The sequence below is a fragment of the Neurospora hispaniola genome (assembly GCF_033458365.1).
Source record: "Neurospora hispaniola strain FGSC 10403 chromosome Unknown B0T23scaffold_3, whole genome shotgun sequence".
In the NCBI taxonomy this organism is placed as follows: Eukaryota; Fungi; Ascomycota; class Sordariomycetes; order Sordariales; family Sordariaceae; genus Neurospora; species Neurospora hispaniola.
The window spans coordinates 2,182,720-2,200,944 of record NW_026944408.1 but is presented as its reverse complement, the minus strand read 5'-3'; the positions used below and the strand labels follow the sequence as shown (position 1 = coordinate 2,200,944).

At 53.5% G+C, this 18,225-nt stretch overlaps 7 protein-coding genes across 7 annotated transcripts; 5 read left to right on the top strand and 2 right to left on the bottom strand.

Moving 5' to 3' along the window:
* The first annotated feature begins 198 nt into the window (after positions 1-198).
* B0T23DRAFT_113668 (MBOAT, membrane-bound O-acyltransferase family-domain-containing protein) lies at positions 199-2,364 on the top strand. Its single transcript, XM_062831909.1, has 3 exons — positions 199-700; positions 790-1,828; positions 1,945-2,364. The coding sequence occupies exons 1-3, from the start codon at positions 299-301 to the stop codon at positions 2,196-2,198; spliced, it is 1,695 nt and encodes a 564-aa protein (XP_062694061.1). The 5' UTR covers positions 199-298; the 3' UTR covers positions 2,199-2,364.
* A 165-nt stretch (positions 2,365-2,529) lies between these two features.
* On the bottom strand, positions 2,530-3,459 carry B0T23DRAFT_355699 (Isoprenylcysteine carboxyl methyltransferase family-domain-containing protein; the record flags this gene model as incomplete). Its single annotated transcript, XM_062836163.1, has 1 exon — positions 2,530-3,459. One exon carries the CDS (start codon positions 3,457-3,459, stop codon positions 2,530-2,532), a length of 930 nt encoding a protein of 309 aa, XP_062694060.1.
* A 966-nt stretch (positions 3,460-4,425) lies between these two features.
* Positions 4,426-7,926, top strand: B0T23DRAFT_312947 (uncharacterized protein; the record flags this gene model as incomplete). The annotated part of the gene is made up of 5 exons (XM_062834716.1): positions 4,426-4,490; positions 4,850-4,912; positions 5,046-5,119; positions 5,404-5,495; positions 5,599-7,926. 5 exons carry the CDS (start codon positions 4,426-4,428, stop codon positions 7,924-7,926), a joined length of 2,622 nt encoding a protein of 873 aa, XP_062694059.1.
* A 1,833-nt stretch (positions 7,927-9,759) lies between these two features.
* On the top strand, positions 9,760-10,301 carry B0T23DRAFT_427616 (uncharacterized protein; the record flags this gene model as incomplete). Its single annotated transcript, XM_062840076.1, has 2 exons — positions 9,760-9,777; positions 10,008-10,301. The coding sequence occupies 2 exons, from the start codon at positions 9,760-9,762 to the stop codon at positions 10,299-10,301; spliced, it is 312 nt and encodes a 103-aa protein (XP_062694058.1).
* Positions 10,302-11,084: 783 nt separating this feature from the next.
* On the bottom strand, positions 11,085-12,449 carry B0T23DRAFT_113623 (mitochondrial nuclease). Its single transcript, XM_062831908.1, has one exon. It carries the CDS (start codon positions 12,366-12,368, stop codon positions 11,370-11,372), a length of 999 nt encoding a protein of 332 aa, XP_062694057.1. The 5' UTR covers positions 12,369-12,449; the 3' UTR covers positions 11,085-11,369.
* A 1,511-nt stretch (positions 12,450-13,960) lies between these two features.
* On the top strand, positions 13,961-15,671 carry B0T23DRAFT_315151 (Zinc/iron permease; the record flags this gene model as incomplete). The annotated part of the gene is made up of 3 exons (XM_062834844.1): positions 13,961-14,024; positions 14,108-14,238; positions 14,322-15,671. 3 exons carry the CDS (start codon positions 13,961-13,963, stop codon positions 15,669-15,671), a joined length of 1,545 nt encoding a protein of 514 aa, XP_062694056.1.
* An 834-nt stretch (positions 15,672-16,505) lies between these two features.
* On the top strand, positions 16,506-18,194 carry B0T23DRAFT_394729 (chaperonin 10-like protein; the record flags this gene model as incomplete). Its single annotated transcript, XM_062838145.1, has 5 exons — positions 16,506-16,593; positions 16,833-16,887; positions 17,102-17,863; positions 17,938-18,030; positions 18,098-18,194. The coding sequence occupies 5 exons, from the start codon at positions 16,506-16,508 to the stop codon at positions 18,192-18,194; spliced, it is 1,095 nt and encodes a 364-aa protein (XP_062694055.1).
* Positions 18,195-18,225: the final 31 nt, after the last annotated feature.

Sequence of the window (18,225 nt, the reverse complement as noted above, 5' to 3'; positions counted from 1 at the left end):
CACCGTGCCATTCCGAGGCTTTGACAGTTTAGTAAAACCTGATCCTTGGGGAAGGGTCCGGCGGCGTGCCCGAACCAAGGTTGACAGCGGCCCGTAGGTAGCTAACTGCGAGCAAGCGCCCAACCCGACTCGGCTTGACCCGGAGATATATACCCTTGCCACCTTCACACTTTATTTGATGAAGATACATCAACAACACCCTCGTTTCTTTTTCACGATTTGACTCCCCAGAAATACAAAAACTCACAATCCCTAAACTTACTAGCTACCTCATTCCTTGCCGGTCCATGCTGGGATAATGAGTAGTCCAACGGCCACGACGACGGGGCTTGACCCCGCTGTCCACACCTCAAACGACAACGTCATCCGTCGGACTAATGGTCCAGAAAATGGCAGCACTCCTAATGACAAGGCCAATGCCGGTGGTGAACCAGAGACGGAGACGAAAAGACACTCGAAAAAGGCCCTTCGGAGTAAATATCGCCATGTCGAGGCCGTTCACTCTCAGTCAAGGCCATCCTGTCTGAGCCACGACACAACTGAGAGCCCCAGCTTCTTGGGGTTCCGCAACCTGATGGTCATTGTTTTGGGTAAACATTGGGAATCCTTGCCACGTTTTTGTTTGGTGAGTTGGCCGAGTGTGCTGACAGTATTCGCAGTTGTCGGTAACCTTCGTTTGATCATTGAGAACATCCAAAAGGTTGGACATACCATCTTCTGCCTGACTTCGACCGTTTGGCCTATCTGTTCTGTTTGTACCGGACCGATATAGCTAACAACTCTCACCAGTACGGCGTCCTAATATGCATCGGCTGCCATGACTTTCGGAAGTCCGACATCAACCGCGGTCTGCTGCTGTACTTCCTGATCCCCTGCCACCTTTTCATCGCCTACATCATCGAGCACTACGCCGCCGTCCAGGCCCGTGCCGAGCGCAATGTGTCCGCCTCCGAGCAGAACGCAAAGGAGCACCAGCACCAAGACGGCACCAATAGCCCAACCGAGGAGCAGCACCGCAAGTTCCAATCCACATGGAAGCTCGTTCGCCTCCTTCACGCCATCAACGTAACCACCGCCCTGGTTTTAACCTCCTACGTGGTCTACTACCACATCCACCACCCTTTGATCGGCACCCTCACGGAAGTGCACGCCATCGTGGTCTGGCTCAAGACAGCCTCGTACGCCTTCACCAACCGTGACCTGAGACACGCGTACCTGCACCCTGCCCGTGGAGAGCTCGACGCCTTGCCAGGACTGTACGCGGAGTGTCCCTATCCGGAGAACATCACGATGGGCAATCTCTGCTACTTTTGGTGGGCTCCCACGCTGGTCTACCAGCCCGTATACCCGCGCACCGCCAAAATCCGGTGGTCGTTCGTGGCCAAGCGATGTGGCGAGGTGATTTGCCTCAGTGTGTTCATCTGGTTCCTTTCGGCGCAATACGCGACGCCGGTGCTGCGTAACTCGCTGGATAAGATTGCTTCGCTTGATATCCCGAGCATTGTGGAGAGGCTGCTGAAGCTGTCGACTATTTCGTTGATTATTTGGCTGGCTGGGTTCTTCGCGCTGTTCCAGAGCTTTTTGAACGCGCTGGCTGAGGTGACAAGGTTTGCGGACCGCTCGTTTTATGATGAGTGGTGGAACAGCGAGAGCTTGGGCGTGTACTGGCGCACGTGGAATAAGCCCGTTTATCAGTACTTCAAGCGCCATGTGTACTCGCCCATGCGGTCGAGGGGGTGGAGTAATGCGACGGCGAGTTTGGCGGTTTTCTTCTTGAGCGCCGTGTTGCATGAGTTGCTCGTTGGTGTGCCTACTCATAACCTTATTGGTATGTTTTTTTTTTCTTCTTTTTTTTTCCCCTTTTTTTTTATTTAATTTTATTTTCTCTGGTCATTTCACAAACAAGCCATATGGAAGAACTATCATCTAACACGAAAATCACAGGCGTTGCTTTCCTCGGCATGTTCCTCCAACTGCCTCTCATCCAGTTCACCAAGCCTTTGGAGAAGAAAACGTCTCCCAATGGCAAGCTGTTGGGCAACATCATCTTCTGGGTCTCCTTTACCATCTTCGGCCAACCGTTTGCGGCCCTCATGTACTTTTACGCATGGCAGGCCAAGTATGGGAGTGTGAGCAAGATGGCTACTTCGCAGCAGCTTGTTCAGCAAGGGCAGGGGACGTGCCCTCCTCTCGTGTAGTTGTCTGCTCCTGGTTATTTTCGACGGTGAAGGAAACATAGATATAGGCTTGATCAACAGGACATTGTAAGGTGAACGTCAGCTGTTCCCTGCAGCTGGGTCAGAATTCTAGGTAGACCGATTGCTTTAGCCATGGTGTTCGAGGGCGTTGCAGGAACTACGATAATATTCTGTAGTAACGAAGGGGGGATACGTGAACTGTTTGGTTTGATAGGCTTTGTATCTATTCTTTCGAGCTGTGTACCACGAAAAGCGACTACCACGTGATAGACTATAGCACACAACAGATGAGCTCTGTCAAAGAGCACCACGCCTATATGAGACACCCAACTCAGGGAACAAACGGAATCTTGGTGCCCACCCTCCTTCGATAATCCACATACTCTTGCCCAAAGAACTTGACCAAAAACTCCTCCTCATGCTTGATCCTCGAACTAAAGAACTTCCACAACACCGCCGCGTAAGCCACAAAGCTAACGACGTTGCCCATAGCCATCTGCGTCCCCAACGCCCACCAAAAGAAGCCAAAGTAACTCGGGTGCCTGAACCTGCCGTAGATCCCCGACGTCACCAGCACGTGCGCCGAGCTTCGCTGGCGCTGCACCAAGTGGTTGAAGCTCGGTCCCGCCTGTACCATGGCCACGCTGCGCACCACCTGGCCGATCACCGTCAGGGCCAGGCCGAGCAAACAGAGCAGCGTACCGGAACCAAACGGCGCCCACGCACGGTTCGGCCAGAAGGTGTTGGTCAGCAGACACTCAAGCGTCGCGAAGCCGTGCGCGATGGCGTAACCGGGCCAGTTGGCCGTGAGAAGGAAAGACTTGACATCGGCAGCGCGGGTGTTGTAGGCGGCTGTGGTCCAGAACTCGAGGAAGTGAAAGGTGGCGAGGGCGGCAAGGAAGAAGGGCAGGCGCCAGAGCGGGCTCGATGTGTAGAGGAGGGTTGCGCCGGTTGCGCCGACGCCAATGGTGACGGCGATGCCGAGGCAGAAGGAGCGCGTGGCGATGCCGGCTAGGGACTTGGGCTGGTAGGGGAAGTAGTCTCGGTCGTTGACGAGGTTGTGGTTGGAGTTCGCGCTGGTTGGGCTGTCCGTCGGAAGGGAGAGGTCAGCTTCTGAAAGATGGGTAGCGGCAGCGGTAGCAGTAGCGGCAGTGATGTTGATGTGAGTGGTTTGTCCGCGTGAATGCTGACGGTGGTGGACTGATGGACCGTCACTGCGACCAGTAGCCAAGGGCGCCGACGACGACGGAGACTCAGACATGGTAGGCGAATCTGGTGACGTGGTGCAAAGGAGTCGGCAGAGTAGGCAAGACGGTTATGGCGACAGAGGAAGTGGGAGGTAGCGAAGATGTACACATATCATATGCTGGCGCCCGGGGACGGCAACGTCGCAACAGAGAACAATGGCAAGAAAACCAAACAATAGCATTTAGGGAGACTTACCCCTCTTGCGACCACTGGCGCAAATTGGACGATGTTTCCATTCTTTCCAATCTGAGGCCTGTCAATTGCAGGCTGCCGGGTGCAGAAAGCAGAGGTAGGTACGTATGTATTCGTCGAACTGGTCGGGATGCGGTCAAGAAAGCGAGTCGCGACGAGATGTTTGTAGTCGTAGATATTGTTGTTGCGCTCCCACGATCTCCTTCGTATTGTCGTCTGACACGCCAACAGAGTGCCCCCCCCCCTTACACCGGCAAGCCAAACAGCAACACAGAAAACAAAGAGGCGATGTTGGGTCGAGGATGCAAAGGTGAAATGATGTCAGCAACAAATCTCCATCAAGACCTCGATGCAGTTCGTTCCTCCCGGATGTTGTGCCCCGCTTCGAACCGCTAACAGCGTTGCATACAGGGGCCGGGTGCTGTGAGCAGTTCAATGACGCAACCTGGGATCCTAGCAAGCAATTCCGGGCAGTCCCAGCCAGCCCATGGAAAGCGCCTGCCCACTCGTTTACAGAGCCCCTGACGCGCCCGCGAGGCGCCCCTAGAACCCCGTATTTGTCCCGGTTCCTGATCGCCATGTCGAAAAAGGGGTCAGTTGGTCGGGTGGGTTCCATTTCAAAACATCTGGCACTTCCCTCCCGTCAGCTCGACTGGAGGCTCGGTACCTGGATCAACGGTGGACGTATGCTGAGCACTTCCAGAAAGCACATAGCTTATTGACCTTGCAGAGAAGCCAGACGTTCCACTAAAGACCGCCCTGGATTCTGAAGGACGACAAGATCAAGATGAGCACGTTGACCCAGCCCCAGATGAAGGGGATCCACGTCGACATGGAGAATGCGCCCGCTTTGTAAGTGGCTCCCACTACCAGCCCAACGAGACAGCCGGCCAGCAGAGCCTCGGCGCCAGCAACAGCAGCATAGAGCAAAGGGACCAGCCAGAGGAACTTCCAGTTGGATTTCTTCTTGCCGACTTGCATCATGAGGGCAATGCCAGCAGCACCGAGGTGAACGAGGCCATAGATGATAAGGGTCCAGAGAAGAGTGAAGCGCCACATGTCCTCAAGGTCGTAGAGGCTATAGGTGTCACGTTGAGGAGGCCAGTGGAGGGAAGGAAAGGGAGGGGTGACATAGCCAACCGGTTTAACGTCCCGGATGATGCTGCAAGTATGGCTGTTAGTGAGATACACCATAGGTACTGGGGAACTAGTCGAGAGCCGTACGAGCGTGTTTCCATTGCGGGCGGTGCCGTTTCCACCGAGCTGCGAAAATTGTAAGCGAAAGATGTAGCCTGGGCAGATGTTGACTATCTCGTGGTGTGATGTCGTCTAGAGGTAGTTGTATCAAGTATTGATTGGTGTAACGTTTGGAAAGTGGCTGGCTTGGTTGATGGTGATATTGGCTAGCCTAAATGGATTCAGTACCTATTGTCTGGTGATGTTCTTTGGAGTTTGGCCGCTGCTTGTTTGTCGTTGGCCGTGTTGTAAGAAAAGTCCCGTTTGTAACCATTCGTTACTTACTTACAAAAGTGCACATGCCAAGAACAGTGGCCGATTACGTTACAGTACATGACTACCTAGGTAACACCGGACCTCGATATTATGGGGCGTCCCCGTATCATGCATGTGCATGGATGGCAAGAAGAATCAGGCCGGGTTCAGCTGAACGGGGACGGGACTCACCTACCCGCTGAATCGAATGGAGCCCCCAGAGAGCCTCCTCACCCACTGACACTGCACTCCCTACCGTCGTTCCTCCTTACAGTACCTCGGCCCCCGGCAGGAAATAACGACGGTCGCAACCTTCCACTTCCATCAGGTCTTCAATGTTTGTTCTCTGCCAATAGACATGACATGGTTCCACCGTGACAATCATCTCGATTAGTTCCCCTGCCCATCGCTGTCCTTACATACCGCCCCATTAATCTCTAATATCCGACGACGTAATTGACAAACGAAGACTTGCGACGGCGGCGGCGACGACGACGACGACGACGACGACGACGACGACGAGCAGCACGACGAGAACGGGCGACCCATCCACACGAAGCACGCCATGTCGGTCGAACGACTTCTGACCAATGTTCTTCGGTTATACCAGGACGTCCATGACGATGATCGCACCGAACAGTTATACTCGACCACCACCACGCTGCTGACCCACCTCTCCAACCCGCTCAACATCACCGTCCTCACCTCGCAACTGCTCAATGCGCCAGCAATATGGGAGCGCGGCGATGGCATGAGGGCCTGCTACCGCGTCATCAGTATCTTCAACAGCGCTGCCACCCACGTCCGCAACAAGGAGTTGGAGGCCGCCAAACTTCAAGAGCACGCCAAACACAAGCAGCCGCCCCAGCCACTTCCACTTCAGACACACCCGGCACTGCATGGCCCGCCCGGGTCGCGAGGGTCACAAGGCCTGCCGCCAGGTTCGAGGGGATCTCAGGCAGGACCGCCGGTGCCACAGGCGCCACGCACAGGTGGTGGTTTGTCGTGCGATGACTGGGTATCAGCCGTCCTCAAGGGCGCAGACGACAAGTCCAGCAGGTGGCAGCATCTGCTTGTCTTCTGCGGTGTTCTCCTTGGCATGACAAGTCAGAAAGATCCCAGGAATCGCCACGGCCTGAGCTACTCGATGCGCAATACCGTCGAGCAAGCCTTCGTCACCGCTGTCAACCTTGCCCTCCGCCCCAGTGAGCAACCACACGGACAACAACGCGAACCAGAGCCCCCTGCTCCCCCAGGCCCGATAGCGCTGGCCCTCACCTACGCCTTCCCGCTACTTTCAAAGTCCTCTCGCCTCGCCCTGGACTGTGACGCTATCGTACCCGTTGCTCTGAATGGCATGACTGGCGCAGATGGCTTGCAAGACGGCCTCTTTCTCTGCACTATCGATGGAGATCTCAAGCAATCAGGAAACCACTTTACTTGGCAAGAAAATTCCCCATCGGCTCTTCTTCTTCGCCAGCTTGAGCAAAAGCCTCTGGTCAACGGACTTGGACCTCTGTCAAAGGTCGTTGGATTTGCCATCGAACATGCGCGTGATACCAACGTTGTCTTGCAGGCTCAGAATGATCTGCTCACGTTTACCCAAAAGCTCCTGCACGAATGGGAGGCTAGCAAGCTCTCGGAAATCGAAATCTCCGAGGAGGAAGTATACCTCACCCAAGAGACTCTACAAGGTCCTTGGGTGGCTCTGTGGACGCTCTTGAGGAAGGTCATGTATGGCTCAGTAGCTGTGTTACAGACCATTGTGGCTCGCAGTCTGCTCGATCCTCGGATGAGGAATGATGCCATGGCACCCGTCGTGGCCAGCAAGACCCTCAAGGCCCTCCGCTACCTCTACTTCGTCTCGTCTCGGAACGGAAGCGATGCCTTCCAGGTATACACCTTCACGTACCTTACGTCCGTTGACAACCTGGCGAGGTACTCGGACGCCTGTGCCAGCTTTCTACGCGATACGAAGCCACTCAACCCGGGCACCATTCCTCCACATCCCCTTCACAGAACCCTGGACTTGTTCTACCTGAACGTTGCCGAACACCTCCCCCTTAAGCTGACACCCGAGGACTGCGACTCGCTCATTGTGCAACCGGCCATGGCCTACCTGACTCACTCAACCCCCCTCTCGCCACGCATGCTCGAGTTGTTCGAGGCAGCACACAGCGCCGTCCTTTCGGTTCTCTCGTGCCCACACAACGCACCCGTCACCGTAAAGCTCGCCCCTTTCTATGCCGAGGCGCTGTTCTCGGCCTTCCCCACGCACATTTCACCGCGCCAATTTCGCCTGGCCTTCAAGACCTTGATGCAGATCCTTTCCCCCCCGTACCCCATTTCGTCAACCCACCCACAGCTGGCTGAGACACTTTTAGAGATGGTCCGTTTCCGCATAGGTGTCGCAAGCAAGGTGCCATTGCCGCCTCCTGAAACCCACGTCCAATCGGCCACTCCCGAGCTACCCGTGTCTGAACAGAGTACCTTGGTGATGACCTTGATAGATTCTCTGCCGTTCCTCCACCTCCGGATCTTTGAGGATTGGCTAACCCAGGCCGCTCATGCTGTGAACCAGATCGAAGACGTGGCCATGAGGGAGGCTGCCAAGAGACGGTTCTGGGAGATCCTGGTCAGCGGAGAGATGGACGTCGAGAGATCGGCTATTGGTGTTGCATGGTGGGGGACAAAGGGAGGCAGGCAAGCCGTTCTCTATGGATCTCAAGGAGGACTTCCTGACGTGCCCATGATGAGTGGTGCCATTCAGAACAACATGGACCGAGCCAAGCTCTGATTGTCTGTGTCTTGTGTTTTCCTCCTGCATATGGAATAATGACATTCTTCTCTTTACTTCAGTAAAAGGCATGGGAGTTCTCAGTTCTCAAAATAATACGTCGATACCCCCTTCTTTTTGCCATCCAGTAGTCAACTTTCTCGCGTGCCTGCCGCCCCGCCGGCTTACGCGGCTGGCCGTAACACTTTGCTCAAACTGATACGCCTTGTACTCCTTTCTTGCCCAACTTTCTCGCCTGGTCATCGAATTGAACTCTCAGTCGCAGTTGCGTCAATGATGCCGTGGGGCGTGGCACGCCCAGCCTCTTAGTCTAGTATGGCAGCGTCATCAGCAGACTGACCTGAGGGTCCTATCGACTTTCAATGTTGAAGCCATGAGGCTGGATTGATGACCGCTTTACTTTTGCAAACAACAATGACTTGGTCATGTTCTCATGCGCACCTACGACTATTACAGTGCGTATCTCGCCCGCATAACATATGAGACTCACCGTCCCCCAAAGCGGCCTGTTATATACGGCGGTAGGTAGTACACCGACCGAGCCTTTCATTTCCCTCCCCTCTCACCTTTCTCTGGTCCAATTACGGGATCTACGGAGATGATACAGTCCAAGCATTGTACCTTCCTAGAAGGCGTGCGCGGAACAACCAATTCTGTTTCAGTCTCGCTCTTTTGTTCGTTCTCTCCTCCCCCCTCACCTCACATGATCAGGGGATGGTGTCGGACAGTTCTTTGACCAGAACATCGAGGCGAGCGAAGCCATGAGGGAACCACATGGTTTGTTGTTTCTGACCGGTTGTGTGTCCGCGCGTCAACTTGTCTCGGATTTTCCTTGAATAAGACAAGAGGAGAAGAGCGGAAAAGTAAAAGGCGGAAGAAAAGGAGATTACGCAGGCATTTGATTATACATAACGACTACTACAGTACACGACAGGTACACCTTGTTACCTGGCTACCTCTTTTCGTCGGATTTGAGGATGGCGGAAAGGCGGTTGGGACGGGAGAAGGAGAGAAGTGACCGCAGGACCCAAAAAGTAACGAAACAAAAAGAGAAGAAAGAAATAATAATAATAATAAAATAAAAAAAAAGTACCATCTTCTTCTGCACTGGAGGCAATGCAAGGAAGCATTTCGCTCATAGACAAGGCGAAAATGAAGACGGGTGAGTGGATGGTGATCGCGTTTGAGCTTCCACTTGAGCTACTTCAGAGTCCAGACCTGAAAACGTGGGACAATATACCTCTACCGTGCAGTGGGTATATCGAGGTAACCGGAGACACTTCGGCAAGAAGTTTGAAGGCGGCAAGCGGTAAGGTGACTGGAGGGAAGGAAAATGATGGCATGAGACGATTTCGACGTGGCCTCCTCCTCCTCTCGCCTTGCGGTCGGTTGATGGTGGTATCGTCTGAGAAAGACTGGGTGGGCGGTAAACGACTCGTGGAAGGGCAAAACGGGAAGAGATGGGTATGATTGTGGTTTCAAGGAGCAAGGAATGGTTGCGGTGGTGTTGCGCGGAATCTGTTCTTTTGTGTACAGTGGAGAAAGAACTGGCTTGGTTGTTTAGCGGTAGGATGAAAGCGTTTGGAGAGGCGAAGGTTACTCGGCGAATTTTCTTGGATGGGAAGAGGAAGGAGAAGGAAGAAGAAATTCAGAGGACGAGAATTTTGACCAAAAAAAAGTATAAGTATCAGGGAGTCGCCGAGTTGGAAGAAGGAAAAGATCTAGAAGAAGAGCATCGAGAGTCTTATACCCTCATCTGCATGATATATCCCTAGCCTTCTACTACAAGCACCGCTCAACCACTTCTCTAACCTACTTCGCAACTCTATCACCATGTCGTCTTACGATAACGTACGTTGCCTATCTCCTTTTACCCAATCCTCTAATCCTCATGATCATTCACAAAAGACACATTTTTGCTAAGTCTCACATCTGTCTTCTCCACCACTCACAGACTCGCGAGGAGACATTCGTGAGGCCATCATCTCATATCCTTTCATCCTCAGCATCCTTATCATTACCATTTTCATGGCTCATCCCACTCCAATTCCCCACCAACCCTCACCAGTTTTTCTACACAGAACCTCCAGCCCAACCACAGCCATATCATCATCTACCGCACCAGACACCCCTTGCTAACAGCTCCTGCCCCTTATTTTTGCGACCAGACCTCCGGCCAAGACACCACCACGGGTGGCACCACCTTTCCAGGTGACGAGCAAGTCTCCAAAGATCAGACCGGGGCCACCGATTCCAAGAAGGACGAGTCTAAAGACTCTAGTTTCAAGGATGAGTCCGCGAAGGACCAGAAGCCCGAGGAGACGGAGGCTTCGACTACTACGGCTTATTCCAAGAAGAAGTACCAGTCTGGTTAAGACTGCGGTCTATGACGAGAGAAGGGGGGGTAGTTGAATGGGGGTTGGTATGTTTACATCAACGTTGATCACCTATGTCGGTGGTTAGGGTCATAACTGACTGACTGACTCACTAACTGACTGACCAATGATGCTGATCATCTATCCAGATGGCTATCGCAGTCACAACGTACCATGTTGTCATGGACACCGATACCCTGTGGTTGATGGTTGACGCTTTGAGACTGGATGGATGTGTTGATCAGAGCGGTGTGAACGTATACCCAACCGAGACAAGACCAGATGAACAACACTAGGAAGGAGGGGACGATGAACAAGGAAAGAGAGAAAGAGAGAAAGGGATTACAATCGTTTCGCGACTGTGTGTGGGTTTAACTTCGAACTTCCTGTTTGGCTAGCTTGATGTTGTCGGGAAAGATAGATACCTCGCCGGTGCTTGAGTGAGGAACCTTGATCAAATAGACAGACGACTTTGAGTTGGCTGGTGGGCATTGAATATATCACCATGGTTGCTATCCCCTAGTCTGCTACTAAGGTTGGCCGTGGAGCTTGAAACCTCTTCCCTACCTACGTTATGCACTGATATACTTGGCTCACTGTACTGTGATCAAGGATGCCTTGATGTCGGTAAGTGCTTGCCTGGCGAATGGGCTTCCCGTCATATATCAGCTCGCGAAAATGAGCTCTAGTTCGGTGGGCACACTGCAGGGCTAAAGAAGTAGAAGCGCTCGCATGCCTGATGTATGCAGTTGACCAACACCTTCAACCCTGTCAAGTTCGACTTCGGACGGTGTTCCCTTTCCGATGGGGGTATAATCATAAAACGCTAAACTATGCTCATGTATGATGCTATGCACAACCCGCCTGTATGTAAGTACAAGCCTCACAGCGGCCTTCTCCGCTAGACTCCCAATCATCGACCTCATCCCCAACCTTTGTCACGGTAAGAAATCGAGGTGTACACAAGAGGTCATCTTGGGTAATACCGTCCTCGATACCACCATTTTTCTCTCCCTCTTTCTCTCTCTATCCCCCCCTCCTCTCCCCAAAATCACCTTTGTTATCCCTCTACTGCTTCTTGCCAAACGACTTCTGCCTCTCGGCATAGTCCTTGACAATAAGGGAGCAGTTCGCCTCCGCACACAGCCTCTTCCTCCTCTGTACCGGCAACTTGCTCGCAAACTCGAGACCGCTCGCCCTCTCGACCGCCTCCAGGGGCACCTCAAAGTCCTGCAGCGGCTTATCGTTGGGGATCTTGGCGTTGGGCAACACGAAGGCTCCTAGCGCAACATTTCCTCCCTTCTTGCCGTCCTCGGCAAAGATGACCTTGTAAAAGTGCGTCGGCACCGCCACGTTAGGGGGCTGCCCGATCATCTCGTACTTGACGTACCACTTGTTGTCGCTGGGGTCGCGCTTGGGCAGGTACAGAGGTCCGGTGACGATGCGGACGGAAGGGTACTGCTTCGTCAAGCGACGGCAGAAATCCTCAAAGTGCGCCCAGTAGTCGCGATTGAAACCCTCGCCCACCTGCGGGCACATGTTGGACAGGTAAAAGGTGTCGTCCATGGCGGCTTGCGACCACTTGCAGTCGGCCGCGGGAACCTGGTGCCCGCGATCGAAGCCGGAGCGGAAGTAGTCCTTGAGCTTGCCGCGGAACTTTTCGGGGATCGCCTCGTCTTCGACAAAAGTAGACTTCTTGCGGTCGCCTTCGGAGATGGACAGGGACTCGGGCGTGATGTGCTCCACCGTCCAGTGCGGGTTCTTGGTGCGGCGGTCGTACGAGGACACAAAGCCTTGGCGGGTCGCGAGATCAGCGACGGGGCCCGGGAAGCCGTATTCGAAGAAGGCCGAGGGGTCGACGGGTTTATAACCGCCGGCGAGAGCGGGCGCGCTGAAGACCTGGCTGGCGGGGACCGGACCAGGCTTAGAAGGGGCAGCGGGAACGGGACCGTTCAGCGAGGTGGTGTCGACCTTCTTGTCGCTCTTGAGGGAGAGCATGGCGGCGGTGGCCGCGGCACCACCGGCGGCGCTCACGGCGGCAATAACGGCGATGGTAGCTTTCGACATGGTGACTAGCTGTCGTGGCGTTTCCCTGCTAGATAGACTCGATGGGCCAGCTTGCGGTCGGGTTGCGCGCAAGGGGTACTCTCCACGGCTTCGAGGCGAGTGAGGTGCTGAGGAGACTCGGATAGGGGAGTTGCAAAGGTGGAAAGGTCCCAACACTCAACTTTATAAAATTCCCCCACGATCCGCGACCCGCGACTTGCGACTCGCGCCCCCGCGGTATCTCCCAGGGACACCCGACCCAAACAGGGACCCCGGCTCCCCCGAACGGTTGGTGACACGGCGGCGGAGTGGGGAGGTCAACGTTTTATGTACCCCACGTACCCACCGGGCAACTGTACGGTACCACATCACAAACACATGCACTTCATCTGATCCAGCTGGTGGGCAGAGACATCGAGATAGAATGCTGTCCAGCCCCTTCGTTGCAACTGATATGGAGCATTTTGCCAACTGTTCCAACGCATTGACAGTTTGGTAGAGGTATGTAGTATAGTCCAGTACATACTCTGGAGACTCAGGGTCTGTTTGACTGAGCAACCCTGACTCGCCCATATGAGGCCAGAGAAATAAGCTAGACCAAACAGCATCTATAGATATCCATCAGAAAGCCGAATTGTTGAGACTCATAATGGACAATTGCTAATGACAGCTACCAAACAAAAAAAAGAAACACAGTGGGCCGAGTCCAAATCGGGGATCTGTGGTCTATGTTTGGTAGGTACAAGGCCAAGAAGGAGACCTATGATGGCATCGATGATAAAGATCCTTGTTGCTTTCGCTGCTTCTTATCACGAACGGACGGTCCTTGTTAAAAAGCCTGCGTGAGCTGCAATTGTTCGCCTTCACAACCTCAGCCTGGATATCTCGGTCCAAAATCAATCGACTTCTTCGACGTCAAAACCGGCAGTCACTATCAACTTGCGGCACTGCAGTCGACGCCCATCCAAGGCTGCAAGTTCCCTCCGCATCCGCCCTGCATCTTGCATTGTCTTCGTTCTCCGCACTCGGCGCCCCAGGCACCTGCACTCCATTGTACCTACCGACCGAAACAATACTTATCTGACCCATTGACTTTCTTCCATCCAATCTGATCACCTGCTTACTACCTTCACGACGCCAACAGCCCATCCAGGGCCGGCTACCGTGTGCCAGCAAGGTCCTCAAAACTAGCGCACACTGCACTAGCAAAGTTTTCGATCTCCAAGCGCCGGTCCGGATCAACAATCCAACCCCAGGCCCCAAACCCGCCGCCCAAGAGCGGGCTCCAATTGATTGTCCTGTGTCCTATATTGTCTGGGCTGGTTGTGTGTGGCCGTTGAGGTTCTCAACCACGACGGACGGGACCTGCTAGATTCTCGCCTGCGTCTGATCTTGCCTCGCCGCCTTTTAGTTTCCATCCAAACACCATCTTGATCGAACTTGTGAGGCTCGCTCGTCCAGTTGACGCCAACGTCCCTTTTTGGTCCTCCTCGATAGATATCGGACTATACACGCCGTCATCACGAATAGAAGAGACTGCAGCAACCGACTACAGACGGGCGGCGTAAAGCGACAATCCGGCAACCTTGCATCCTCAGCCAATTCCGGCCACGATGCTTACAACCGCGATCGACAATGACACCCGAGGGTGGATTTTGACCGTCGTGAGTGGCTTGGGTTCGTATCCATCACCCTTCGTTGTATCGATCATGTGTGTGGGTTGAGTTTCTCGAGCATCCAAGCTGACGAGCAATCCCTAGCATGCATTCTTGGATCAACCATCATTTGCGTCGATGTCCCCATCCGCTTTTTCAACATCAAGAGCAAGTTTAGTATACAGGGGAGCAATGTCTTCATATCAGGCTCGTTGAGTCTGAGTTTTGGGGTTATGGTTAGTGTTCTTCAGACCTGGCTCTTAGTGGCTTTCCTTGACCTTGCAAGAACATGGCGAGTTAACTATTGAATGTACCACAGATATTTTCGGCCTTGTTTAGCATGCTTCCGTCTGCTTTGCGATACCTCACTACGGAGGGGCGGGACGAGAAGACCGCAGGCCTCATCAACATGGGCTGTTACATTGCTGGCTTTTTCGGCATTCAGGTCGTCTCCCGAGTCCTCCATCGATTTATACCCTCCCACGTTGTTGGGTGCGACCATTCCCATAACCCACACGCAAATGTGCAACATCAGCCCCATTATGATGATCATCATCACCAGCCGCCTTGGGCGAGCCGCACCCATGGACAGTCCGTCACGACGCTATCCTCGGAAGCTCCAGAAACACCAACCATGGTTGAAGTGAATGGGCATGCGACCGAATCAACTCCCCTGCTACCGACCGAGACCGACCACGAGGCGCAGTCAGTTCCCCCAGTCAGGCCTAATCTTCTTGGTCGTTCACATACCGTTGGAAGACAGACCCGCAGCACCAGCGGCATCCAAAGCAGACGCCCATCCGTACGCCAGATGACGAGCAGAGTACTATCGTTTGTGAAGGACACCAAGCTTCACTGCGATGGCGATGGCCCGTGTTTCGGATATACGGATCCTTGTGGGCAGGAGTGCTTCAGACACATTGGTGCGCGCTCCATCCCCCCTGGGCGTCCCGCCACCCTCCCAGTCATACGTTCCGGAGAGTCCGTGGGTACTGGCGAGGTACCAGATTCCCTCAACAGTCCCATATACCAAGTACGGAGTCGAACCTGTTCCAGAGAGTCGTCTGTCGGTTACGCAGACCGTGCCGACCACGATGGACACGACGATCACCATGACGGAGAAAATCACGACACTGGCTATTCAGCAGTAGAGGAGGATATCGAGGCTCAACACCATCATCACGTACCGACAAACGCCTTTCTCTCTATCGGCCTGCAGACTGTTATAGCCATTGCGCTTCACAAGTTTCCTGAGGGCTTCATCACCTACGCCACCAACCATGTGAACCCTTCGCTCGGCTTCAATGTTTTCATGGCCCTGTTCGTTCATAACATCGCCGAGGGATTCTCCATGGCCCTGCCCCTGTACATGGCGCTGAACAGCCGGTTCAAGGCCATTGCCTGGGCCACATTACTCGGTGGTCTCAGTCAGCCGCTGGGCGCCGGAGTTGCAGTGCTGTGGTTCAAGGTTGCCAAGCACAGCAACATCACGATCAACGGCACAGCATATGGATGTTTGTTTGCCGTCACTGCGGGTATCATGACCAGCGTGGCACTGCAGCTCTTTGGGGAGAGCTTGAGCTTGACCCACAACAGGAACATGAGCATCTTCTTTGCTTTCCTGGGTATGACTCTGCTTGGGGTCTGCGACGCCATTGCCGATGTGTAGAATGAGGAAACATGCGACAAAAGGTGTCCCCTTTTTTGAATACATTCATAGACGGAAGAGCACGGAGCTACTAGAACCATTTTGTATCACCCGTCTTGGTTGTTGGCGTTCTTGATTGGATCAGGGGACGTCATCGCACGAGTTTTCACGATAATGACAATTGGGGACAAATACAACGGTCGGACACGGGGCGTTTTGGGGAACATTGGACATTGAAGATTGGAAAAGTCATGAATTTGAACATGGGAAAAGGGGGCGGCGGGTTTATTGCTAGCGATGAAGTTTGTGATATATCTAGTAACAAACCTCTTGAATATCAATAACCAACCAAGACGTCGACCCCTACTTGGTGCCAAAACAAGGAATCTGAATGCCACGAACTACTCCACTTAAAGCCGGTGCTACTTGGAATTTTGACCCCTCACAACCCCGAGTTTGCCCCTCTTCGGACTCCTCCTACGATTCTCCGAGATCGCTCGCTGGAGCAAAGTCGACCACCCAAGTATAATAGTAAATAGGTGTGGTCACTGGTCACTCTAGATCTAACCTCGGGATAAACATTCAGACAGCCGGCCGATCGGGTATTAGTTCCAGCGGGTATGTTTCAGTCGTTCAGTGTACTACACTAGTCAATGAGTTTTCCTAGATGCATGCAATCAGAAAAGGAAACTGAGGGGAAAGTCGATCACAAAACATGCGACATTCTAGACATCATCAGCATCGCCATTGTTATCCTCTCTACCACACAATTTCTGGAGGCACCACTACAACACAACCACACAAAAGTTCAACAAGCTAATTGGCCTCTGGATACCAAGAAATCAAGAAACAAAAATGTCGACAGAAGCAAAGAAGACAATGAAGGCCGTAGTCTTTGAAGGACCCAAGAAGGTTTCAGTTCAGGAGAGGCCGATTCCTGAGGGTAAGCCTTCCGCATCTTGTGTTTTCACTCTCAACCACCACTCCATGATACATACGGTGGTCTTGATCATGCTAGACTTATATCTCACACTGAGCACAAACTCAATCAAGACCTTCCCCAGATGGCATAACGAGTCCCGAGTCCAAATGGGCAGACTGACTGCAAATCATCATCCTCTACAGCACTACGGACTTTTGTGTGTGACATGGGCTAACGCAAGTGCATGAATGAATGAACAGTGCAAGATCCTAGGGACATCATTGTCAAGGTGCAGATGACTGCTCTGTGTGGCTCGTAGGTTTTATCCTCTGGGCTTGGTTTCCTAGGCTCAGTATAACATGCTACACACCTCACCCAGTATCTCACCCATCATGACCTATCCTCCCTACCACCCTCCTCCGTTTCCCCTCTCTCTTTCACCTGCCTCACTGCCACCGATCAATCCCCCTCTCTCCATCACCAAAAGCACACCTCTGACCGACCACCGCTAACCAACAACTGCCCAAAGTGAACTCCACACCTACCGCGGCCGCGAGGCCTCAACCCCAGGTTTCATCATGGGTCACGAATTCACCGGCGTCGCCCATGCCGTTGGCCCCTCTGTCAAGACCATCAAAGTAGGCGACAAGGTCGTCGCCCCTTTCACCGTCTCCTGCGGCACCTGCTTCTACTGCCTTCACGGCTTCTCCTCCCGCTGTGCCTCCTCTTTGTTGTTCGGTTCCCCCGGGCTCGACGGCGGACAAGCCGAGTACGTCCGCATCCCCCTTGCCGACGGGACCGCAGTCGTGGCCCCGCCCGAGATCGAAGATGAGAGGGCGTTGGTGTTGATGGCGGATATTTTCCCCACGGGATATTTCGGCGCGAAAAATGCGTTTAAACTGATGCATGACCTGAACCCGGAGGAGGCGACGGTGGTGGTGGTGGGTTGTGGACCTGTGGGGCTTTGTGCAGTTGTGTCGGCGCTGGAGTACAAGCCTAAGCATTTGTTCGCTGTGGATTGTGTGGAGAGCAGGTTGGCGTTGGCGAAGGAGCTGGGCGCGGAGCCGTTGAACTTTGCGGAGGTTGAGAAGGGAGGTGTTGGGCTGGAAGGGATGGTGAAGAGGATTAAGGAGGTGACGGAGGGGAGGGGCGCGGATGCGGTGGTTGAGGTGGTGGGAAGCAGGCCGGCGCTCAAGACGGCGTATGAGCTTTTGAGGCCATTTGGAGTGATCAGCAGTATTGGTGTCCAGGGACACTATGATTTGCCTTGGTCGAGTGAAGATGGGTATAAGTAAATTTCCCCCTTCGTGCCTCGTCTCATGAGATGATGGATAATGGATGATTTGGCTAATCTCCCGGCAACAGCAAAAATTTGAGAGTACAGATGGGCCGGTGTCCGGTGCGGTCCATCTTCCCGGAAGCGTTGGAGGTGATGGGTAGAAACCAGCACAAGTTTGGGTAAGCACCGATATATGTTGGTTTGTACGAATGTTGACACAAGATGCTGACCTTCTGTCGCGTATAGCTTCATGTACGACAAGATCATGCCCCTTGCCGAGGCTGTCGAGGGATATGATCTCTTTGATAACATGAAGGTACAGAAGGTGATCTTCACACCTTGAATAGGAGCTATGGTTTCTTCGCGCCGGATAT